This window comes from Haliotis rubra, unplaced genomic scaffold, assembly GCF_003918875.1.
Source record: "Haliotis rubra isolate DU_JTF1 unplaced genomic scaffold, ASM391887v1 Scf325, whole genome shotgun sequence".
NCBI classification, from domain to species: Eukaryota; Metazoa; Mollusca; class Gastropoda; order Lepetellida; family Haliotidae; genus Haliotis; species Haliotis rubra.
Window position 1 is genome coordinate 525,872 of NW_025766997.1, and position 27,969 is coordinate 553,840.

At 40.2% G+C, this 27,969-nt stretch overlaps 1 protein-coding gene across 1 annotated transcript in view; it reads left to right on the plus strand.

Annotated features, from left to right (window-relative positions):
• Positions 1-27,969, plus strand: part of LOC124283929 (RNA helicase aquarius-like) — an 87,622-nt gene that overhangs the window by 43,631 nt on the left and 16,022 nt on the right. The window contains 16 exon segments of the mRNA XM_046719965.1: positions 2,065-2,199; positions 3,581-3,761; positions 4,252-4,361; positions 4,664-4,799; positions 4,959-5,012; positions 7,541-7,696; positions 8,599-8,736; positions 9,255-9,326; positions 9,683-9,870; positions 10,083-10,254; positions 11,311-11,481; positions 18,957-19,042; positions 19,145-19,256; positions 20,099-20,161; positions 20,939-21,061; positions 23,301-23,371. Coding sequence (XP_046575921.1) covers positions 2,065-2,199; positions 3,581-3,761; positions 4,252-4,361; positions 4,664-4,799; positions 4,959-5,012; positions 7,541-7,696; positions 8,599-8,736; positions 9,255-9,326; positions 9,683-9,870; positions 10,083-10,254; positions 11,311-11,481; positions 18,957-19,042; positions 19,145-19,256; positions 20,099-20,161; positions 20,939-21,061; positions 23,301-23,371 — 1,968 coding nt within the window.

The following is a 27,969-nucleotide window of genomic DNA, read 5'->3' on the forward strand; positions in this document are numbered from 1 at the left end:
AGCTCGTTTGGAAGAAGGCCTGGCGGCTCCGACCATTCGTGGCTACTCCGCCGCTATTTCCACTTTTCACACCCCTGTCGATGGTGCTCTTCTGGGGCAGCACCATCTCGTACAGCGCTTTTTAGCTGGCGCGGATCGGGTTCGACCTGCTCGATTGGCTGTCCGGTCCCACTTTCTCACACCTATCGGCTATTTCCACTCAGTTGTTAACTTGGAAGGCTGTTTTTCTGGTGGCGGTAACATCTGGGTGTAGGGTCGGCGATTTACACGCTATGTCGTCCGACCCGGCGCTGACTGTGTTTCACACTGATCGTGTCAGTATTTGCCTCCCGGATACTTACCGCCCGAAGGTCGATCACGCTTTCCATGTGACAGCTCCTATCGAACTTCCCACTCTTACCCAGCCTTCCACATCGGGGACCTCTGCAACGAGCACTCACCCGTTGGATGTCCGTAAGACACTCAAGGTCTATATCAAACGAACACAGGGAATCCGTACAGGTACCCAGCTGTTCTGTTGTTACGGTGGCGGGAAGGCTGGTGTGCCGGCGAGCAAGCAGACTTTGTCTCGCTGGCTAGTTTCGATATTTGTGCTGCATTATCAGGCTAAGGGCAAGCCTCCCCTGAGGGTTGAAGGCTCACTTTCGGTCAGGGCAGTAGCCGCATCAAAAGCTTTTGCATCGGCACTCCCCATTGAAGAGATCTGCTCTGCCGCTGTTTGGAGCCGGCCTAGTACGTTTATTCGGCATTATCAGCTCGATACACATTCCCGTAATCGTGCGAGCTTTGGCCGTTCTGTTCTCTCCAGTGAACAGTGTCCTGCCACCCTGACCGAGTGAGTCTTGGTTCATTGTTTTTTTGTTGACGCTGCTGTTCAATACTGTGTTGTATTGACATATCCGCTGCTGGGCCCTTAACCTCATTTCGATCCTCTACGGAGTATAAAGGTCAGTAGTGAGCGTTTTTTACATTCCCCCCTACGGTGCTCTCTAATCGACACAAGGTGGGTGGGGCTTTGTTTACATTTAAGCACCATGTGCGAATTCTTATCTTGAACCTGTGAGGTCGATCTTTGAGTGCAATTCCTCCCTGTCAGTTCCCCTCCCATAATGCCTCGAAGCGGAAAATAACCTGGGACATGTGACGGGTGAGTGATTATGGCGTCTGTTACATTATTCAATTAACGATAGCTATTTGTGTGTGCTTGGACAGAATTCCCTCCTCCCTGGCCTCCGGTCTTTGGGAGTCTGTGTTTATGCATAATATGTACCCCAAGGACGATCTCTATGAAGAAGAATTAACCAAACCTGAAGAGGTTTTCAATTCTTCGAAGAGAGTCGTCCTTGGGGTAGGGCCTCCCGCCTCCCCGCAATTCTGTTCACTGATTTATTCAGCAGAAGGAATGATGATACGGGCCTAGGTGCTTACCCAGTTGGTGCGCATGCGCTACGGGAGGTAACTCCACGAGGTGGGGGCCGTATAATAAATAAAAAAGTTTATTTATTGTACAATATTTTTATTCAAAAACATTGATACAACTGTCACAGGACATTTTCAGCTCGGAAAATGCATAATATGTACCCCAAGGACGACTCTCTTCGAAGAATTTAAAACCTCTTCAGGTTTGGTTAAATTTCCGTATACTTCGAGAAAACTAAACCTCTTCTCCTGCGCGATGCGCAAACGTTTCTTCTAGACAGAACTCAGTCATGTTATGATCAGTGGCGTCTCCATCGCCCTCGTTGACAACGGACAAGCTAGCCATTAAACGTCTTGTGTGTAACATCAACACAAGTCCCCGGCAGATGGGGGATATTTGTGGCCTCACATTTGCTTGTGTTAGTGAAGTTGAATCTAAGTCGATGTAACACGTGTTCTGATTGGATAGAAAGAAGGGAGATAATTTGTGTTGCGATCTTTTGCCGCTAGGGGATTTTACGAGAACTGGGAAATATGGCCGTATTAGAACAGAGGTTACGTAGGAAGATATGACAGGAGTAACCTCTGTGGGAAGAGAATGATGTGACCACTGCTGGCAGAAACTTAATTAAACTCCTCTTCAAGGATCAACTTTAAAGAAGAGAAGTCTGAGAGCAAGAGAAAGGAGGGTGTTGACCATCCATCAGTGAGTTTGACTGCAGAGGTTCAGCCTCATGTAACACCAAACAGAGGACCCTACCCCTACAACCAGCCACGAAGGTGAGTACATGCATGCACACACACGCACGCAGGCACACGCACATGTACATGCACACATGCGTGCAGACACACATAATGATGACCCCAGCACTACAGCTACTCCTGGATTTGAGTACACAACCTACCAACTACAGAAAGAGTAGTAAGAAATAGAAATAGCCACTGGTACTTCATGAGTGATGGAGGAATGTAGTATGTTTGAACATTTTCGGTTATTTATGGAGGTATCAGCTATGGAACTGGTGTGCACATCAAGGGGTGTATACAGGTTTTTACTTTAACATGTCTGTACACATGATACATTAATAATTCAATTCTTATCTTTAAATGTGTCAGCAAAAATGACTTCATGGATTTTTCTTTAAACCATAAACAGTGAGGTGAGGTGAGGTGAAATTGGGTTGAACGTTGTGCTTGAGAATATTTCGCTCATATGACGACGTGCATGCATGGGTATGTGTATGTGCGGCTGCTTGTACTAGCCCAGACTTAAGCTGGTTTTATAGTGCTAGCTCACTGAGATACCATGCCGCAGTGAAGCATGAATACCCCACTCAGACACATTATACTAACTCCCGAGCCGACCAGTCCTTGTTGTACCCATTAATGCCGAGCGCCAGGCGGGGACCAACAAGTACCATATTTTAACGTGTTTTGGTATGATGCGGTCGGGGATCGAACCCGCGACCTTCCGCTCTCCGGGCGGACTCTCTAACCACTACACCACGGAGGCGGTCAGCAAGGGTAGGAAAGTCTGGTCGATGCAACAGTACTAAAACAGTAGCTAAGTACAGTGCAAACCTGATAAGTAAAATTTCAAGGGACTCGCCAAAATTGTTTACTTATCAGGTATTTTACTTATCCAAACTGATAAAAAACCTGCAAATGACAACCATATGCATGTATATGTATGCATATGTAACAATGAACCACTTATCAGGGCTGGCCTCCAGTTGTCAGTGTATTGTCAACTGCATGACGCCAGCGAGCTGTACGTAGGATGTTTGTTTAGCTGGAGACTGACACGTGCCCCTCATGTCGGATTATGTGGTAATCACTAATTTAGTTATCCAGTCTCTTTTGTTAAGTAATTTACTTCCAGGGACCGTGAGAAGACGTTTAGTTAAGCGGTATTGTTTACTTATCCGAGTTTAGTTAACCAGACTCTAATAGTGATAATTAATGAAGAAATTTGCCGGGACCAAAGAAAAGTGTTTACTTATCAGGTCTGTTTAGTTAAGCGGTCTTTACTTAGGTGGTTTCCACTGTATATGAAATCGGTGACATCATTATATGACCAGCCAGTCAGGCAGTAGATGTTGCTGACAGTGCAGTTCTGTATTTGTATCCACCGACTGATGCCTTGGGATGTTGTTGCCAGGAACTCCATCCGGTTCACCCCGACTCAGATCGAGGCTATCCGGGCAGGGATGCAGCCAGGGCTGACCATGGTGGTCGGACCCCCGGGAACGGGTAAAACTGACGTGGCGGTACAGATCATCTCCAACATCTACCACAACTTCCCCGACCAGAGGACGCTGATAGTCACACACTCTAACCAGGTACACACACCATATAGCATTGTGTCTACATCATGTCAAACTTCTTGATAACAGAAATGTTTTATATTTTGATCCAAATTTCTACACCTTTGGACTTGGTCTTCAAACCGTTTGGGCCAAGTTGTTCCAGAGTAGAATGATAGGTGTGCCAGAAACCTGTGACTGTTAGGTCAGTTCGTAAATGTGAGTCTATTCTATATGCCCCCCTGCTGTGACTTTGCTGGAATAGTAATGCGCTCTTGAGTTAAGTGTTAAGCATTAGTAATCTTTTTAAAAGGCTGCTTTTTGCAACATTCAAGCACTATACCTAGGGACACCAGTAATGGACTTCATACAGTGGAACCATTTTAGGAACTGAACCTGGGTATTCAGTGTGAGAGTTGAATCTTTAAACCACTTGGCTGCCCCATCCCCCTGTTTATTAAGAATACTTTTTACCCACGTCTATCATCTGTCATGCAGTTATATATGTATGTGGTGTGTGTTGTAGGCCTTGAACCAGCTATTTGAGAAGATCATGGCTTTAGACATTGATGAAAGACATTTGCTACGTCTGGGTCATGGTGAAGAGGCTCTTGAAACTGAGAAAGATTTCAGCAGGTAATCGATAATTCTTATTATATTTTTAATCATAGCAAGGATATTAGCATGAGCATGAGGAATTGCTGAAATGTTGAGTTTGAGATTGCAGGGTATAATTATCAGAAATATTGCTTCTGTAGTTAAGTTACAAAATAATAATAAATAGCAATAATAATTACGACTTGTATTCATTCTGTATAAAAATTGTAAATTGTAAATGGATAATCTTTCTATTGTATACAATTTCCATAACCTTTTAACAACTCACATTAGCTCCATAAGAAAAGCATCAAAATACTGATATGTTGCTCTGCTTGCAGATATGGTCGCGTTAATTATGTTCTGGCTCAGCGACTCGAACTGCTGGAGGAAGTGGCAAGGTTGCAAGGCAGTCTGGGAGTAACAGGAGATATGTCGTACACGTGTGAGACCGCTGGCTACTTCTATCTGTACCAGGTGAGGATGCACATTATACACTCTTGCGGTTGTTCAATTTTGACTTAACCTTAACAATAATACAGTCGTCACCTCTCCATGTCAATTCTATTTAACAATACAAATGTACATTATTATTGACAATAGAAAGTGATAATTCTCACTTAATCTGGGCTTCAGGTATTAGCAAGATGGGAAGAATTTCTGAGTAAGCTGAGAGCCACCAAGGATAAAGTAAGTATGGAAATTAATCTTATACTATATTGAATGTAAGCACTCTCCAGTTGTTTTCTGGCATTTCTAAAATTTATTACCAGAAGTGTTTTCGATGATTTATGCATGTTGCAATGTATTAATGTTCTATATTTCTCAGTCCCCATCCCCCCTGAATGGTCAGATAAGAATAGGTCATCAGTACCCCATGTAGTGAGTGAGTGAGTGAGTTAATAGTTAACGTAACATCGGCAATATCTCAGCCCTATCGTGTCGAAAACAATTTATACAATATAAAGAGAGAACATGTTGAAGATTAAAACCTGTCGACGCAGTACCCCATGTAAGAGCTAACTGAAGGTGTTCTGATGTTGGCATTGTCAGACCTAGATAATTACGTATCATCTTGTTACCAAGACCTGGATACGACCCGTGAAGATTCGGATTAGAATTGGTCTTCAGTAACCCATGCTTATTGTAAGAGTCGACTAACGGGATCGGGTGGTCAGGCTCGCTGACTTAGTTGACACTTGTCATCGTATCCCAATTGCGTAGATCGATGCTCATGCTGTTGATCACTGGATTGTCGGGTCCAGACTCGATTATTTACGGACCGCCATCATATAGCTGGAATATTGTTGAGTGCGGCATTAAACAACCAACCAACCAACCAACCAACCATGACCTGGATACAGGTTACTTGTACTGCCAGGCTAAATCTGACCAGTCGCATTGATGTAGCAGCAACATCACTGACTGCAGATTAAAAGAACTCACTCACTCACTCACTCACTCACTCACTCACTCACTCACTCACTCACTCACTCACTCACTCACTCACTCACTCACTCACTCACTCACTCACTCACTCTAATTTTCTATCTATCAATTAAAAAGCTGCAGTGACAAATTGGTTCATCATGAACCCATACAGCAACTAACAGATTGGGTGGCCAGGTTTCACTGATATATACTGAAAGGCAAAAGAAACGTCGTATGTAGATGGGATAGTAACTGGTGGAATAGATGACTCTGTGGTTAGAAGAAACAAGGACACAATGAAAAGATAACAGAAGTTTGTTTGACAAACATTTGTTTATTAAGGCATTTGGTGTTGTTTGTCACATCCGATTCACCGATGACATCATTGGAAGGAACCGTAACCGGAAGGAATCGGGTGTGACCACCATTTGCATTCACAACTGCAGCACACCTCCTGATCATAGAGTGCACGAGGCGATTCACATAGGCCATAGGAACCCGGTCTTGGTCTAATGTCATTGAGGCGTCTTTGGATCTCATCCCACAAATGCTCTATTGGGTTGAGGTCTGGGCTCAGGGTTGGCCATGGCATGGTTTCCACATTATGCTGCTTCAGAAATGCTCCAATGAGTCTGGCAGTATGTGCACGCGCATTGTCCTGCTGGAAAACGTGACGCCGATGACGTGCAAAAAACGTCACAACATGGGGCCATAGGACTTCGTCGATGTACTGGGCAGCTGTCACACCATTCCCTCTTCCTGGACAGAGATTCTATAAGATTACAGGCCTGATTTTCTGGTTAAGTCTGATGCCACCCTATACCATAATGCTCTGACTACCCCAAGCGTTTCTCTCCATCACGCACTCATCATTGAAGCATTCTCCTCTGCAATGCCAGACCCTAGTCCTCCCATCAGCTGCAGATACGCAATAGCAACTTTCATCGGAGAAGATAATAGTTCTCCTCTGGCTCTGATGCCAGTGTTGTCTCTGTTGTGCCCAGTGTAGACGTTCATGGTGGTGACGTTGCGTTAGCACTGGACCCAGGGCAGGACGTCTACAGCACAGGTTGCTGGCTTGGAGGCGTTGCCGAATGGTGCGATCACTGATTGCTCTTTTGTGGGTGCCAATGGTGTTTCGAGCTGTCTCTGTTGCCTTGTTGAACCGGTCTTGCAGGTGGTGACAGAGGATCTGACGGTCCTGGCAACAGGTGGTTACCAGGGATGACCACTGCATGGACGGTCATCTGTGCTGTTGGTGGTGTTGAACCGCTGTCGGAGACGTTGGCAATGACAGTAACACGTTGACCTGCGTGTAGACGTCTGATGGCCTGTTGACATTGATACTTTGTTAACCTAGGCATAGCAGCTGTAGTCAGGAAACAACTGAAGGATCGGTAGTCAAACACGGAATTTATACCCTGTTCAATGTTGCGTTTGGTTGAGCTGTTCCTTGTCCAAAAACAGTGAAACATTTTGAAACCATCCAAAAAGTTGGTGCGTTGTACAAACTTATCATTTAGTCTTCGAATCATGTTTTTTAAATGTTGTTTTTAGCCATCAAATAACAGCCAATCAATCAAAATACATCATTGATACCAAATCCATAATCTAAAAAATACGACGTTTGTTTTACCTTTCAGTATATATGCTATTATATCCCAGTTGCCTAGATCTATACTAATAATGTCCATCACTGGATTTTCTTCAGTGCAGCATCAAGAAGCAACATTTTTTCTAATTAATGTTTTCACAGTTCTTATCAGGTGCATGAATATTTGTTGCAGGAGCAGAATGTGAAAGTGATCGATGAGATATTCCCCTTTAAGAAATTCTTCGACAATGCACCGCAACCTTTGTTCAAGCGGCGCAGCTATGCAGAGGATCTGGACATCTCAGAGGGATGCTTTAGACATATCAAGAAAATATTCACACAACTGGAGGTAGGACAATGTTATCTACTCTTACGTTGATATACTTGTAGACCCTGTGGGCATGAAAGTATAGGTTCCTTGTATCCCCATGTATCCTGTTTATCCCATGTATCCCTGTATAGCATCTCGTATACCATGTATCCTGTTTATCCCATGTATCCCTGTATAGCATCTCGTATACCATGTATCCTGTTTATCCCATGTATCCCTGTATAGCATCTCGTATACCATGTATCCTGTTTATCCCATGTATCCCTGTATAGCATCTCGTATACCATGTATCCTGTTTATCCCATGTATCCCTGTATAGCATCTCGTGTATACCATGTATCCTGTTTATCCCATGTATCCCTGTATAGCATCTCGTATACCATGTATCCTGTTTATCCCATGTATCCCTGTATAGCATCTCGTATACCATGTATCCTGTTTATCCCATGTATCCCTGTATAGCATCTCGTATACCATGTATCCTGTTTATCCCATGTATCCCTGTATAGCATCTCGTATACCATGTATTTAAAACTTACTGATCTACCTTACACACCCACACATGCCCACACTTACATACATGCATGCACGCACGCAACACGCACGCACACGCACACACACACACACACCCACATACACACCTACACCCACGCATGCACACGCACACACACACACATACACATGCACGCATGCACGCACGAGCGTGCACGCCCAACTACAGAACCACCTACCCCCCAACCTACCCAAGATCACAGGATCTGTAGAGATAGTATTGTGGACTCGTGTATAAACCCCCTCTCTATCCCGCATCAGCATGTTCCAAATGGAGTCGACAGAACCAATGGCTGGTGTTTGACTCTCTTGTTGTAACTGTACTATGTAAGCATAGCCAGCAGTCCACACACATTCTCTCCCTCCAGGAGTTCCGAGCGTTTGAGTTGTTGCGGAGTGGAGCTGACCGAGCCAACTACCTGCTGATCAAGGAAGCCAAGATTATTGCCATGACCTGTACCCATGCTGCCTTAAAGAGGAGGGATCTCGTCAGTGTGGGCTTCAAGGTATGTGCTTTTGTCACATTACCCATATTGTCGTATTATTATTATAGGATATTTATATAGCGCACATATCCACGCACTAGTGCATGCTCAAGGCGCTGGTATTTTTTCCCTCGATCATTGGATGTCAATCTCAAAGGCACATCGCATTATCAATCTCAACTCCCTGGGGAGTATTTCCTTCTCTGTTCAGGCTTGCTTACATTTAATCATCTTTTTTGGTCATGTTAAATCATAATAAAATTACCTTGCACAGACAAAATAATGAATTATTGAAAGCGATTGATCTATACCTCAAAATACGTAGATATTTTTGTTTGGAATAGAGATGATATTCAAAATTTAAACTGAAAGTAATATGAATTGTTTCTTTCCAATTTTTCAAAACGTTTGGGTCTTGGGATGAGTATTTAATATGAAAAGAAACTATAGATTTTGCTGGTATTACTAAGGATTTTATTACCAGTATTATTATAGTATTGAGAATACCTGAATGTGCCCACGCGCTGTTCTGTTTGCAGTTTGACAACATTCTGATGGAGGAAGCAGCACAGATTCTGGAGATTGAGACCTTCATCCCTCTCCTGCTGCAGGTACAGTGCACATGTTCGGATGAATAGGTCCCATTACATGTGATCTGCTAACCAAACATTTCTTTTAGGTGTGTTTCCATAGGTGAAATGGGGTTTAACCTCGTACTTACGAATATTTCGCTCATATGACGACTTGCATGCGTGTGTATGTGTGGCTGCTTGTACTAGGCGAGACTTAAGCTGGTTTTATAGTGCTAGGCGCACTCACCAATATTGAAAATATATACCGGGGTATGTGGGAATGGTTTAATAAATGGAACAGATTTCGCGGGCGTATGAAAGGACAAATATGGATCATATGCTCATTACTGACTCATTCAGTTACTCAGTATTTTGATCTGTACCTCCTTCACCAGAACCCAGAGGATGGTAACAACCGCCTGAAGCGATGGATCATGATCGGCGACCACCACCAGCTGCCCCCCGTCATCAAGAACATGGCCTTCCAGAAGTTCTCAAACATGGAGCAGTCCCTCTTCACTCGGCTGGTCCGACTTGGAGTGCCAACCGTGGACCTAGACGCACAAGGGAGAGCCAGAGCAAGGTAAGTTTTTCTCTGTTGTCATGGGAGACTTTGTGTTCCATCAATGGACATAACTAAGTATATGGCTGACTCCCATTCACACAACATGCGTGCGTGTGACTCAACATGAAAAAAATTATAGAACTCTGTTTTGACTGGTAGTCGTAAGATAAACATATAATTTGCCTTCCAGTTTACACTTATAAATTAATGAATGTCCCTTTGTCCCCCAGTTTGGCCAGTCTGTACAACTGGCGCTACAAGAAGCTGGGGAGTCTCCCCCACGTCCTCAACCGTCCAGAGTTCCAGATGGCCAATCCAGGCTTTGTGTTTGACTATCAGCTGGTGGATGTTGGTGACTTCAATGGTGTTGGGGAGTCGGAGCCAAACCCATACTTCTATCAGGTAGGTCCGGCTTGTCATCACGCTGGTGGTAGTTAGCAGTAGACATGTCTCAACTAAAGTACTGCTACAACTGTGCTCCAGTCACTCATCAAATGACTTCTTTCATGGTTTAGTGGGTCAAGCCTCTGCCTGGAGAGAGGAAGGTCAAATGTTTTGATTCCAGATATACCAAAAGCAGCGTTTAAAATTCCCACCTGCCCGACCGTCTAGAACAGTCTGTTTTCATCTCGGACGGTCAAATTTCAAAAGTAGCCTGTCCGGTAGTCTGGTAGATATTTTTACCCAGAACAGTAAATATTACATAATATCAGACAGGCTCTCTTGTCGTCAGTTTCAGGTGTTTAAGATATTATGTTAAACTTCTTACGATTGGACAGTTCATGTTACGATTACCAATCACAACACGTGTACTTTCAGTTTACCTAAACCTGGTGAATTGCCTGTTAGTGCTATGTAGTTCATTGCGATGCCTACAAACAGTAAAGTTTTCAGGAACCTGCTTTTCTTTTTCTTTTTTTAATTTTTTCTTTTTATTGCTGAAAACCGGACAGGCAAGTTTGTATCCGGACTGGTAATTGTTTACAGTTAACAGTCCGGCTGTCTGGCTTGGAATTTGTTTAGTTTTAAACATGCCAAAAGACATGAATAGATGACTGTGTGGATTAAAGTATACTGATGTGAATGAGCTATCCATGCTAAACTGATGCAGGGTATCTCAAATAACTAGCACTTAAGTTGCAATATAGTGCAGCAATCTTGAACATGACATTAAACATTCAACATGGGTTTCCTGATCTCAAATGGTTATATTCACTGTTGTTTGAGACAAAAACACCATACCGCTGTGACCGGATGAACTCCTTAAGTTACGTCAACAATGAGTTGATATCATGTAACATTTTTATGTTTGGCTGCAAACAATGAAAGCAATAGCACATTTGGTGAGAACCAGACAAGTGAAGCTAAGCTATAAGTGGGATTTCCTGGCAATTATTCCACCGCCATGCATGCTGCTATGGGTACTCTAACCATTGTGAACCCACTTATCTGTTGTAGAACTTGGCAGAGGCGGAGTATGTCGTGGCTCTGTTCATGTACATGCGGCTGATTGGCTACCCTGCAGAGAAGATCTCCATCCTTACAACATACAACGGACAGAAACATCTTATCCGAGACGTCATACACCAGCGCTGCGGAGACAACCCATTCATTGGCAGACCTCACAAGGTGAGACTTGTTATGGCCGTACAGTGCAGTGTTGACACATTACTTAAAATGCAGTTATTCCTTAATTTGTTTGGATCTATTATTTTATTAACATATGTAAGGTCTTTCCATATAGTCCCTTGCATCTGACTAGAGTGAGTCAGTGAGTTTAGTTTTACGCCGCTTTTAGCAATATTCCAACGATATCACAGTGGGGGACACCAGAAATGGCCATCAAACATTGTACTCATGTGGGCAATGGAACCCAGGTTTTCGGGGTGACAAGTGAACGCTTTAACCACTCAGCTACCCTACCGCCCTGTATCTGACTAGAAAATATATGGCCATGTAAATCCTACCCCAAAAGTTCAGTTGTCAAATTCTTAAGTGAAATATCGTTTTGTTAGAGCAGTACAATGAATAGCAACAACCTCAAGTCATAGAACTTGCTGTTAATGAATCTGTTGATACAACCTGTATCACAGCTATCTGTAGATATGTTAATGATACTGTTGATACAACCTGTATCACAGCTATCTGTAGATATGTTAATGAATCTGTTGATACAACCTGTATCACAGCTATCTGTAGATATGTTAATGATACTGTTGATACAACCTGTATCACAGCTATCTGTAGATATGTTAATGATACTGTTGATACCACCTGTATCACAGCTATCTGTAGATATGTTAATGAATCTGTTGATACAACCTGTATCACAGCTATCTGTAGATATGTTAATGAATCTGTTGATACAACCTGTATCACAGCTATCTGTAGATATGTTAATGAATCTGTTGATACAACCTGTATCACAGCTATCTGTAGATATGTTAATGAATCTGTTGATACAACCTGTATCACAGCTATCTGTAGATATGTTAATGATACTGTTGATACAACCTGTATCACAGCTATCTGTAGATATGTTAATGAATCTGTTGATACAACCTGTATCACAGCTATCTGTAGATATGTTAATGATACTGTTGATACAACCTGTATCACAGCTATCTGTAGATATGTTAATGATACTGTTGATACAACCTGTATCACAGCTATCTGTAGATATGTTAATGATACTGTTGATACAACCTGTATCACAGCTATCTGTAGATATGTTAATGAATCTGTTGATACAACCTGTATCACAGCTATCTGTAGATATGTTAATGATACTGTTGATACAACCTGTATCACAGCTATCTGTAGATATGTTAATGATACTGTTGATACAACCTGTATCACAGCTATCTGTAGATATGTTAATGATACTGTTGATACAACCTGTATCACAGCTATCTGTAGATATGTTAATGAATCTGTTGATACCACCTGTATCACAGCTATCTGTAGATATGTTAATGATACTGTTGATACAACCTGTATCACAGCTATCTGTAGATATGTTAATGATACTGTTGATACAACCTGTATCACAGCTATCTGTAGATATGTTAATGATACTGTTGATACAACCTGTATCACAGCTATCTGTAGATATGTTAATGATACTGTTGATACAACCTGTATCACTGCTATCTGTAGATATGTTAATGATACTGTTGATACAACCTGTATCACAGCTATCTGTAGATATGTTAATGATACTGTTGATACAACCTGTATCACAGCTATCTGTAGATATGTTAATGATACTGTTGATATACAACCTGTATCACAGCTATCTGTAGATATGTTAATGATACTGTTGATACAACCTGTATCACAGCTATCTGTAGATATGTTAATGAATCTGTTGATACAACCTGTATCACAGCTATCTGTAGATATGTTAATGATACTGTTGATACAACCTGTATCACAGCTATCTGTAGATATGTTAATGATACTGTTGATACAACCTGTATCACAGCTATCTGTAGATATGTTAATGATACTGTTGATACAACCTGTATCACAGCTATCTGTAGATATGTTAATGAATCTGTTGATACAACCTGTATCACAGCTATCTGTAGATATGTTAATGAATCTGTTGATACAACCTGTATCACAGCTATCTGTAGATATGTTAATGATACTGTTGATACAACCTGTATCACAGCTATCTGTAGATATGTTAATGATACTGTTGATACCACCTGTATCACAGCTATCTGTAGATATGTTAATGATACTGTTGATACAACCTGTATCACAGCTATCTGTAGATATGTTAATGATACTGTTGATACAACCTGTATCACAGCTATCTGTAGATATGTTAATGATACTGTTGATACCACCTGTATCACAGCTATCTGTAGATATGTTAATGATACTGTTGATACAACCTGTATCACAGCTATCTGTAGATATGTTAATGAATCTGTTGATACAACCTGTATCACAGCTATCTGTAGATATGTTAATGATACTGTTGATACCACCTGTATCACAGCTATCTGTAGATATGTTAATGATACTGTTGATACAACCTGTATCACAGCTATCTGTAGATATGTTAATGATACTGTTGATACAACCTGTATCACAGCTATCTGTAGATATGTTAATGATACTGTTGATACCACCTGTATCACAGCTATCTGTAGATATGTTAATGATACTGTTGATACAACCTGTATCACTGCTATCTGTAGATATGTTAATGAATCTGTTGATACAACCTGTATCACAGCTATATGTAGATATGTTAATGAATCTGTTGATACCACCTGTATCACAGCTATCTGTAGATATGTTAATGAATCTGTTGATACAACCTGTATCACAGCTATCTGTAGATATGTTAATGATACTGTTGATACCACCTGTATCACTGCTATCTGTAGATATGTTAATGAATCTGTTGATACAACCTGTATCACAGCTATCTGTAGATATGTTAATGAATCTGTTGATACAACCTGTATCACTGCTATCTGTAGATATGTTAATGATACTGTTGATACAACCTGTATCACAGCTATCTGTAGATATGTTAATGATACTGTTGATACCACCTGTATCACAGCTATCTGTAGATATGTTAATGAATCTGTTGATACCACCTGTATCACTGCTATCTGTAGATATGTTAATGATACTGTTGATACAACCTGTATCACTGCTATCTGTAGATATGTTAATGATACTGTTGATACCACCTGTATCACAGCTATCTGTAGATATGTTAATGATACTGTTGATACAACCTGTATCACAGCTATCTGTAGATATGTTAATGAATCTGTTGATACCACCTGTATCACTATCTGTGTAGATATGTTAATGATACTGTTGATACCACCTGTATCACAGCTATCTGTAGATATGTTAATGATACTGTTGATACAACCTGTATCACAGCTATCTGTAGATATGTTAATGATACTGTTGATACAACCTGTATCACAGCTATCTGTAGATATGTTAATGATACTGTTGATACAACCTGTATCACAGCTATCTGTAGATATGTTAATGATACTGTTGATACAACCTGTATCACTGCTATCTGTAGATATGTTAATGAATCTGTTGATACAACCTGTAAAACAGCTATATGTAGATATGTTAATGAATCTGTTGATACCACCTGTATCACAGCTATCTGTAGATATGTTAATGAATCTGTTGATACAACCTGTATCACAGCTATCTGTAGATATGTTAATGAACTGTTGATACAACCTGTATCACAGCTATCTGTAGATATGTTAATGAATCTGTTGATACAACCTGTATCACAGCTATCTGTAGATATGTTAATGAATCTGTTGATACAACCTGTATCACTGCTATCTGTAGATATGTTAATGATACTGTTGATACAACCTGTATCACAGCTATCTGTAGATATGTTAATGATACTGTTGATACAACCTGTATCACAGCTATCTGTAGATATGTTAATGAATCTGTTGATACCAACCTGTATCACTGCTATCTGTAGATATGTTAATGATACTGTTGATACCACCTGTATCACAGCTATCTGTAGATATGTTAATGATACTGTTGATACCAACCTGTATCACAGCCATCTGTAGATATGTTAATGAATCTGTTGATACAACCTGTATCACGGCTATCTGTAGATATGTTAATGATACTGTTGATACAACCTGTATCACAGCTATCTGTAGATATGTTAATGAATACTGTTGATACAACCTGTATCACAGCTATCTGTAGATATGTTAATGAATCTGTTGATACAACCTGTATCACTGCTATCTGTAGATATGTTAATGATACTGTTGATACAACCTGTATCACTGCTATCTGTAGATATGTTAATGATACTGTTGATACAACCTGTATCACAGCTATCTGTAGATATGTTAATGATACTGTTGATACAACCTGTATCACAGCTATCTGTAGATATGTTAATGAATCTGTTGATACAACCTGTATCACAGCTATCTGTAGATATGTTAATGATACTGTTGATACAACCTGTATCACAGCTATCTGTAGATATGTTAATGAATCTGTTGATACAACCTGTATCACAGCTATCTGTAGATATGTTAATGATACTGTTGATACAACCTGTATCACTGGCTATCTGTAGATATGTTAATGATACTGTTGATACAACCTGTATCACAGCTATCTGTAGATATGTTAATGATACTGTTGATACAACCTGTATCACAGCTATCTGTAGATATGTTAATGATACCGTTGATACAACCTGTATCACTGCTATAATGTAGATATAGATATGTGTAGATATGTTAATGATACTGTTGATACAACCTGTATCACAGCTATCTGTAGATATGTTAATGATACTGTTGATACAACCTGTATCACTGCTATCTGTAGATATGTTAATGATATCTGTTGATACAACCTGTATCACTGCTATCTGTAGATATGTTAATGAATCTGTTGATACAACCTGTATCACAGCTATCTGTAGATATGTTAATGAATCTGTTTACCACCTGAATCACTGCTATCTGTAGATGATACAATCTGTTGATACAACCTGTATCACTGCTATCTGTAGATATGTTAATGATACTGTTGATACCACCTGTATCACTGCTATCTGTAGATATGTTAATGAATCTGTTGATACAACCTGTATCACAGCTATCTGTAGATATGTTAATGAATCTGTTGATACAACCTGTATCACTGCTATCTGTAGATATGTTAATGATACTGTTGATACAACCTGTATCACAGCTATATGTAGATATGTTAATGAATCTGTTGATACCACCTGTATCACAGCTATCTGTAGATATGTTAATGATACTGTTGATACAACCTGTATCACAGCTATCTGTAGATATGTTAATGATACTGTTGATACAACCTGTATCACAGCTATCTGTAGATATGTTAATGAATCTGTTGATACCACCTGTATCACTGCTATCTGTAGATATGTTAATGATACTGTTGATACAACCTGTATCACAGCTATCTGTAGATATGTTAATGAATCTGTTGATACCACCTGTATCACAGCTATCTGTAGATATGTTAATGATACTGTTGATACAACCTGTATCACTGCTATCTGTAGATATGTTAATGAATCTGTTGATACCACCTGTATCACAGCTATCTGTAGATATGTTAATGATACTGTTGATACCACCTGTATCACAGCTATCTGTAGATATGTTAATGATACTGTTGATACAACCTGTATCACAGCTATCTGTAGATATGTTAATGAATCTGTTGATACCACCTGTATCACAGCTATCTGTAGATATGTTAATGATACTGTTGATACAACCTGTATCACTGCTATCTGTAGATATGTTAATGATACTGTTGATACAACCTGTATCACAGCTATCTGTAGATATGTTAATGATACTGTTGATACAACCTGTATCACAGCTATCTGTAGATATGTTAATGAATCTGTTGATACAACCTGTATCACAGCTATCTGTAGATATGTTAATGAATCTGTTGATACCACCTGTATCGCAGCTATCTGTAGATATGTTAATGAATCTGTTGATACCACCTGTATCACAGCTATCTGTAGATATGTTAATGATACTGTTGATACAACCTGTATCACTGCTATCTGTAGATATGTTAATGATACTGTTGATACAACCTGTATCACAGCTATCTGTAGATATGTTAATGATACTGTTGATACAACCTGTATCACAGCTATCTGTAGATATGTTAATGATACTGTTGATACAACCTGTATCACAGCTATCTGTAGATATGTTAATGAATCTGTTGATACAACCTGTATCACAGCTATCTGTAGATATGATAATGAATCTGTTGATACAACCTGTATCACTGCTATCTGTAGATATGTTAATGATACTGTTGATACAACCTGTATCACTGCTATCTGTAGATATGTTAATGATACTGTTGATACAACCTGTATCACAGCTATCTGTAGATATGTTAATGATACTGTTGATACAACCTGTATCACAGCTATCTGTAGATATGTTAATGATACTGTTGATACAACCTGTATCACAGCTATCTGTAGATATGTTAATGAATCTGTTGATACAACCTGTATCACAGCTATCTGTAGATATGTTAATGAATCTGTTGATACAACCTGTATCACAACTATCTGTAGATATGTTAATGATACTGTTGATACAACCTGTATCACAGCTATATGTAGATATGTTAATGATACTGTTGATACAACCTGTATCACAGCTATCTGTAGATATGTTAATGATACTGTTGATACAACCTGTATCACAGCTATCTGTAGATATGCTAATGAATCTGTTGATACAACCTGTATCACAGCTATCTGTAGATATGTTAATGAATCTGTTGATACAACCTGTATCACAGCTATCTGTAGATATGATAATGAATCTGTTGATACAACCTGTATCACAGCTATCTGTAGATATGTTAATGAATCTGTTGATACAACCTGTATCACAGCTATCTGTAGATATGTTAATGATACTGTTGATACAACCTGTATCACAGCTATCTGTAGATATGTTAATGATACTGTTGATACAACCTGTATCACAGCTATCTGTAGATATGTTAATGATACTGTTGATACAACCTGTATCACAGCTATCTGTAGATATGTTAATGAATCTGTTGATACAACCTGTATCACAGCTATCTGTAGATATGATAATGAATCTGTTGATACAACCTGTATCACAGCTATCTGTAGATATGTTAATGAATCTGTTGATACAACCTGTATCACAGCTATCTGTAGATATGTTAATGAATCTGTTGATACCACCTGTATCACAGCTATCTGTAGATATGCTAATGAATCTGTTGATACAACCTGTATCACAGCTATCTGTAGATATGTTAATGAATCTGTTGATACAACCTGTATCACAGCTATATGTAGATATGTTAATGAATCTGTTGATACAACCTGTATCACAGCTATATGTAGATATGTTAATGAATCTGTTCATACCACCTGTATCACAGCTATATGTAGATATGTCTGTGTGCCTGTAGCATACAGGTACGTGTAATCGTGTCATAATTTACTGGTAATCATGTTTTGTCAGGTGACTACTGTGGACAGGTACCAGGGTCAGCAGAACGACTACATCTTGTTGTCGCTCGTTAGGACCAAGACCGTCGGACATCTCAGGTACGTGGAAAAGAGAAACATTACATGAAGGTTGAATAAAGTTTTGACCATGTAGGCAACATTTGTTTATTGCACTTTTAACGCCTACTTTTTATATTCTAGAGATGTCCGCCGTCTGGTTGTGGCTATGTCCCGAGCTCGACTTGGTCTATACATCTTCGCTAGAGTCGGTCTCTTCAGCAACTGCTATGAGCTTACACCAACATTCAACAGGGTAAGTTGGCTTTACACCAGGGTATGTTAGTCTTTACACCAACATTCAACAGGGTAAGATGGCTTTACACCAGGGTATGTTAGTCTTTACACCAACATTCAACAGGGTAAGATGGCTTTACACCAGGGTATGTTAGTCTTTACACCAACATTCAACAGGGTAAGATGGCTTTACACCAGGGTATGTTAGTCTTTACACCAACATTCAACAGGGTAAGTTGGCTTTACACCAGGGTATGTTAGTCTTTACACCAACATTCAACAGGGTAAGTTGGCTTTACACCAGGGTATGTTAGTCTTTACACCAACATTCAACAGGGTAAGATGGCTTTACACCAGGGTATGTTAGTCTTCATACCTACATTCAACAGGGTAAGTTGGCTTAACACCAACATTCAGCAGAGCAAGTTAGTCTTTATACCCTCACCCAAAAATGTTGTTGGACTTACACCTACAGCCAACATGATTAATTACGAGAGATATTTGGCAACATGGCCAACCAACAGGGCAAGTCAAAGGAGGTAATTCTGGTGCCTTCATCTACATTCAACTTGGTTAGTCAACTAACACTACAGGGTTGTTTGTTTGCTATGCTATTCTGTATGTTGACAGAACTGCTTTGATAAACTAGAGAGGCATTGGTTGCTGCTCTGCTTGTCAGCAGGAATTTCTTATTAATCCTCCTGTTTATCAAATTTTAATTTTTTAGCTTTGATTTCTAAATAGGGCTGAAAATATCAATGCATATTATCTTTCAGATGTGTGTATATGTTAAAACCACAATGCACTAAACAGATGTATTGTTAACAGCAGAATGTATTTTCATCTTTGTTTGTTCCACAGTTAACGTCCCGACCTCTGAAGCTTCACATCGTGCCCCAGGAGGGGTTCCCACCCGGGAGACAGGTGAGACTTATTAACTACACCTGTGTCCAACTGTTAATTCAAATGTCTATGTTACCTGCAAATATAGCTATGTAAATTGAAGGACCCGTGAAATTACTACATTTAGAAATATTTCCTCTTGCCAATATCATGTTATGGGCAATCATACAGTTGTACGAATGATAGTGTGTGTCTCATCTTCGGGGGTTGTGGGGTAGCCAAATGGTTAAAGCTGAAGACCTGTTGGATTCCCCATGGGTACAATGTGTGAAGCCCATTTCTGGTGTCCCCCGCCGTGATTTTACTGTAATATTGCTTAGGGACCGTTCATAATTTGTGGCTAGGGCCCCCCTCCCCTTTCCATATATTTAAAGCATAATTTTTAAATATTTTTATGTACAAAATTGCTGAACCAACCCCCCTACAAACATGTGTACAAAATTGATGACACCCCCCACACACACCTCCCGAGAACAATATGGGTGACCCCCCCCCTTAAAATCATCATCACCACCACCACCCCAGCCATAAATTATGAACGGAACCTTAAAGCTATACTCACTCACTCATGAACTCATGAACTCACTCATGAACTCACTCATGAACTCACTCATGAACTCACTCATGAAAACCCAATAGCTGATTGACAGCATTCACTCACTAACTTGCTCACCTAAGGAAGATTCTTTTCTTGACACTAGAGGTTGGTGTAAAGAACAAGGACAAGTTGTTTTGGATGAAATTGTTTTTATACATTCTGAAATATATACCTGACCTGAAACACTGTTACCTCCACAGGTACAAGAGCGTCCAGACAGCACCCCGCTAGTCATCGATGACATGTCACAGATGGCCCAGTTTGTGTTTGACTTCTACAACTCCAAGGTTGACATGCTGATGAGACAGAGAGGCTTTACCAAGGTTAGTGCTGATAAACTTTCTAAGCTATGAAAATACACGGGCGGTGAGGTAGCCTAGTGGTTAAAGCGTTCACTTGTCACGCTGAGGACCAGGTTTCGATTCTCCACATGGGTACAATGTGTGAAGCCCATTTCTGGTGTCCCCGTCGCTATATTGCTGGAATATTTTTAGAAGCAGCGTAAAAACATGCTCACTCGCTCGCTATGAAAATACCCACGCCCCTTCTGACATGTATGCTTCTGTAGACAGGGTAAAGAACACTAACAACCGGAAACCGGAACCCTTAGCAGTTGTCATAAAACCTTAGCAGTTGTCATATGAAAACATTTGGGTGTTCTCAACTTCTTGTGAGTAGTAGGGCGGTGGGGTAGCCTAGTGGTTAAAGTGTTGGCTCGTCACGCCGAAGACCCGGGTTCGATTCCCCACATGGGCACAATGTGGGAAGCCCATTTCTGGTGTCCCCCGCCGTGATGTTGCTGGAATATTGCTAAAAGCGGCGTAAAACCAAACTCAGTCAGTCAGTCTTGTGAGTAGTGGATGGTGGGGTAGCCTAATGGTTAAAGCATCCGCTCGACACGCTGAAGACCCGGGTTCGATTCCCCACATGGGTGCAATGTGGGAAGCCCATTTCTGGTGTCCCCCACCGTGATATTGCTGGAATATTGCTAAAAGTGGCATAAAACCATACTCACTCACTCACTCACTCACTCTTGCGAGTAGTATGTACCAAGACTGCAGAAGATGTTTGTATTTGGACATAGACCTGTTTGTTTTTGAACTAGAACTGTAAATTCATGTTCATTTTGTAAAATGAAATATGACTGAAAAGGGTTTTTACATGTTAGATTGTAGTATGTGAGTACTGCTGGTGATCTTTGGGGCATGTTCCAGTGATCAAATACAGTCGATTACAGTCAATCTGTTGCCTTATGACTACACATTCAGCGATTATCAATTCCTTATTCTCAGCCTCATATTTAAGAGTCCATGATCCAACATATTCAACATACTCAAAGTACCCTTGTATTTATTCAGTGGATAAACCTATGGACATTTTTGGTCCCAGCAGCCTTAACTGGCCTTAAGTGGCGATCAGAGTGATCATATAAGGGTAATGCTATTTTTTAGGGCATTATCATTTGAGGAAGCCCTAGGTGTTCCATCAACTGCCCGACGAAGTGCAGTTGTTAAGGTTAGCACTGCTAAAGCGTGAATTTGGGTTGCTTTGACTTGTTTGCCCCAAAGCCAATGTCAAATGAACCGTCAGCCCACGCACCCACTATGACGTCACTTGACAACAGAACAGATAGTGGCCCATCGTTAAGGTTGAGCGGTCCAATATCATTTGCAGCGGCGGGCAAATTTCTGATAATAGGAGGGCCGTTTCATGATAATTCCATGTATTTTAGCTATAATACATGATAATGTATCAATGTACCCATATGGTGTAAATTGCTGCTAATATCAATCACTGTATTGTTTGGTCCAGATTTATTTTGTAAGTGCTGCCATTTTATAGCAGGAATATTTCTAAATGTGGCATTGACTACAAACACACACAGAGAGAACGCTTGTTTGTGTTTTATTAGATGATTGTTATTGTATAGTTACTGTTTTCATATTTCATAAACCTACAAATCAAAGCAGTGTTTTACGATCAATCCAACCCAGTTTCAAAACTTCTAACATAGTGAACATTTCAACTTTTAATTTCACTCTTTTGTATTATATACTTATTGAAGCTGCAGTAAAATATACTGTAACAGTCATCAGAGGTTTTCATCAGACATGGCAAGGAACTGATACACTTTAACTCTGTGTGTGGAAATAGTTGTCTGCAGCTAGCTTATCAGCAGGTTTACGATCCTGTAAAGAGTAAGGAAATGCTTCACTATTTCATCACGCTTAAAATCCCTGTATTTTTGTGATTATTAAACATAAAAAAACCCATAATGTCTACGTTGAAATAAGTTTCCAGTACTTGCAAGGCACACTTTTGTTAACACCATTACCTAGTGACCACATTTATCACATCAGACCAAAAATGATCATGACATGCACATGGACAATTTTGAACACGTGAATGAACTAAATGCACAGTATGATTGAAAAAAATGCATTTTGGTTTCAGAAAGAAACGTGTGTGCTCAGGCTCATCTAAATGGGAAGTGTTTTATTCTTTACAAGTGCTCTGTGGTAGATGTGAAATACAATTCATCTCTCTCTGCCTGTGTTTCAGCCAACACGACTGCGACAGCCTCCTCAGAATAAAAAACTCCAGCAGAATGAACAAGAAGGTGTTATTATCAGGTATGTGATTATATTTCCTTTGATTTCAAACATTAACATTCATCCGTTCTTATCAGAAGACTTGCGGTTCAGCTAAGTGACTTGACTGAGTGAGTGAGTGTCACCATGTTTTAATTGCCGTGACTGATTCTAACAATATCACTCAGAGAAATTATTACATGAGCAAGCTCTCGCTCGAGCAATACATAATTTTGCATGAGTTTCGTATAAGTCGTATGAGACACTTGCTCGAGTGTCATAATTTCTTTATTATCCATTTTATTCATGTACATTTGTGCAGTAAAGCACGGTAAGCAAGTGTGATGGCCCTCTTCATTGACATCACATTCAATTGTTTAATGGCGTCACAGACGACGAAATACAGAAACAATGGTTGCTAGGCAAAAGTGATGTGTGCATATGTGCACAGAGGATATATATGACACTGGTTATGTTTCACCATATGGGTAATAAACTGGTATATCTCCTCCTGACTCCATTATTAACAGAGTGCTGTCATACTGGTCTAATGTTGTGAAGTCGAACGACAAACAAATATTTCATAATAATAATAATAATACTTTATTATTAAAGCGCCTAATATCCACAGTAGAGATGCTCAGTGGTGCTGTGACAATATTGGGGAAGGAAATAGTTCATATAGGTTTTACAGAAAGGCAGCAGTGAACAGATGGGTCATACGCAGATGCAATTATGAAACAATTCTGAGCAAATTAATCAAGAAAGTGTCACCAAACTCTCTCATATCAAGGGGCGGTGGGGTAGTCACACCGAGGACCTGGGTTCGAATCCCCACATGGGTACAATGAGTGAAGCCCATTTCTGGTGTCCCCCGCTGTGATATTGCTGGAATATTGCTGAAAGTGGCGTAAAACCAAATTCAATCAGTCAGTCAGTCTCTCATATCAAGGGACTGAAAAGGAAAGTGGTATTATTTTGTTCAGTAGTCTGGATGGTCAGCTCAGTGAAGACTGCTACAGGGTCCCACCTGGCCAGCTGCCCATCTGACCGGTGTAAACATAGCTGTCAATCAACAGCATCAGTAAGAGCATGGTTCACAGATTAGGTTATCCTGTGTTCCTGGCCTGGCTGAACTGTTTACACTCTACAACACAACACTGTAACTTAATGATTAAATGCTGACAAAACACTTCGCTCTTCACTGGGGTACATGGAAATCTGTTAAGCCCGACAAAGAGAGTGAGGATTGGAAGCGTTCTGATTAACCAAGCCTTATTGTGAAATTACTAAAGTTTGCAGATAGAATATTACTTTAAGGTTGGGAATGGGTGGCCCAGTAGTCTATGATGCACACCATTAACCATGCCAGAAGTCATGGATTTGGCTCCAAGATTCACAGTGTCTATGTTGACTGAGTGCACCATAGTGTTAAATGTCCAAGATGTTCACCACTTCAGGCTTTGCTCTTGTTTCTGAAATACTGTTAAAGGTGTCTGGATCGAGCCCACCTGTGACCGGGTATAAAAAACCTTGGAGTCAACTTTGAATGCAGACTCTTTCAGTGTTGTCACAGCCCCTAGTGTACAGTACACAACCCTGTGCACTTAAAAGAACCCAGGAATCCGTTGGTATATAACCAGATGGTGGCCACATGAATACATGCAAACACCTAGTTGCGGGTAGAGCAACGTGCAGTAAAACTTGGACAAAGTACTGTGACTATGTGTCCCAGTCCACCCAGCTGTGAATGGGTGCCTCGTTAGGATGAGAAAGCCACAATAACTCGGTGCGCCTAGTGGCTGCAAGAGTTGTATACTCCCCAGGGAGTTGAGAGTGATAATACGATGTGCCATTGAGATTGACATCCAATGATCGAGGGGAAAAATATCAGCGCGCCTTGAGTATGCACTAGTTGCCTGGATATGTGCGCTATATAAATATCCTATAACAATAATAATAATAAAGCAATGTATAAACACCACTCACTCGCTCATGTTTGTCAAACCGCATCCAAGGGAGGTAACTCTAAATCTCACTTCCCGTGCAGTTTGGTGACTACAGCAATCTATACTTTATGGGCATCTCAGTCATTTCCTGCCTCTGAAAATCACATGAAACCCATCACAATCTACTGCCACATAAAATTATACAGGTGTAGATATTCAGTGTTCAAATCATCAAGTCCTCACATCAAGAACAAACAATATTTCAGGAAGAACTAGAGATATGTTCATTTGCACCACCACTTTTCACCATCAAGAAGATAGCAACTCTCTTAGATTTTTTCCTGACATGTCAAAGGAAGAAATCATTTCTGAACATATGTTAGGTGTGTGAATGTCTTAAAGCCTCTGTGAGTCTGTGATCTGTATATTAGAGATAAACCGAATGTGTGTTGACCTTTGTGGAATGTTATCAGCAAATCAAGACAACTTTCAACATTTTGAGAACTGAGAAGATTTATCTGCTAATTAATGCATTGAAATATGGTTGCTATCAAAAGGAAATAAACCATTAATTAAGATAATCGTGCAAAGGGACTCTTCGTTGTCAACACGTTGCCAGCTATGTCATCAAATCAGGGGCAGATAACACGTGATTATTATTGTAATAGAATGTAATAAATGCTTTCCATGGTGTCTCTACTATGGTTCATGGGTTTATCTCATTCCCAAAGGAAGGTATGGCATCAAGCCTCAGAAATACAGATATCCTGTAACTGTGTCTTGAAGCCATGTATTGCATCTTCTGGATGTGCCCTGGAAAATGGTTACACTACCAGTTCTGGGAACATAATTAAATTTCAAGCTTTTAGACATTTCTGGTATGAGTGTGGTTCATGTCCTAGGCAGAAGAATATATGAGCTGTGGCACAATAGTTTCAAGCTGGTTGACTGACTGTGACAGAATTCATTGATCAGAGATGCCAACCTCTACGATTTTATCGTAGTCGTAGCCTCAAACTACGACAATGCGATTGAACTAGAAATTCTACGAAATTTGAAGAAAATTCATTACAATTCGGATATGTAGACAATAACATATATATTTTCGTCGATTATATACATTGTCACAATAAAAGATAAGAAATGTAAGGCTGATAATTTGGAAATCTGCTGTTGGAGGTATGTGAAATTAAAGCTTCACTCTTGATTAGTGTCATATTATCTTTCTCAGCATCCATCATGATTTTAAGTATTTAGTTGACTTCTAATTTTATGGTCAAAATAATTTTGATCCTTGAAACTACCATTTGCAACACTTTGGGGTTGGCATCTCTCAGAGTATTTTGACCACTCAGTTCTAGTAGTCTTGACCCTGTTCCACAAAGCGATGTTAGTGCTAAGGTGATCATAACTCAGATGTCTAAACAAAGACTTACAATCATCAGAGGACTAAGATCGTTTGTGGAATGGATTCAGGATCTTGAAAGCAGAGAATCCTGGGGATCTTCTCAGATCCCAAGTTACAGTATTCCCAACTAGACTGGAGTTGCATCTGTTGGGCATGCCACTCACTCACTCACTCGCTCACTCGACCACCTCCGTGGTGTAGTGGTTCGAGCGTCCGCACGGAGAGCGGAAGGTCGCGGGTTCAATCCCCGACCGCGTCATACCAAAAGACGTTAAAATATGGTACTTGTTGGTCCCTGTCTGGCGCTCAGCATTAATGGGTACATCAAGGACTGGTCGGCTCAGAGTCAGTATAATGTGTCTGAGTGGGGTATTCATGCTTCACTACGGCATGGTATCTCAGTGGGCTAGCACTATAAAACCAGCTTCAGTCTGGGCTAGTACAAGCAGCCGCACATACACACACACATGCATGCACACGTCGTCATATGAGCGAAATATTTTCAAGCACGACGTTAAGCCCAGTTTCACCTCACCTCACCTCACCTCACCTCACCTCACCTCACCTCACTCACTCACTCACTCACATCCTACGGTTTGTAGATCAGTATAGTGAGTAAAAGAGAAAAGTCACATATGAAATGAAGGACAGCATAACAAGTACGGTAGATTATCACAGATTTTGTTCTAAACTGGTAATAGAATTTTAAAAGATACAACTTTTATTAGACAGGACAATATACAACCAGCCTACAGATCACAACCAGCACCACACTGGAGACCATGTGTATTTATGGTACCTCTTCTACCTGTATGGTACATCAGTTAGATTTACACCACCCCACTAGTTACCTGAAACTGTCAGCAAGTAAGCCGAAAATCAAAACAAGCAGTTATTCCTTGGTTAAAAGCCTGTTAGAAATAAAGATACTTTGAATGATGGTGATTTACATATCTTCCAAGCTAATCAGAGATATGTTAAGGATTCCAGACAAAGTGCCTTTGGCAGGCAAATTGGGAAAAACATGTTGTGTTGCTCATCACTCGGTGTTTTATCTTTAAGTGGCATTTAGAAGCTGGAGTAACAATGCTGACAGACTTACAGATGTACCAAGTTTTTTCATTCTGATACAGATGCTACTACCTTTATAAAGTGAGAATTTGATAACGATACCAGCCTCTGGACTGCAGCATCATGTTGAAAGTGATTATTATTTGGGGATTAACGTGCGCTTTCCGACTTAATTCGTATTTTGCATGTTGAAATCTGTAAGTCAGGTACTA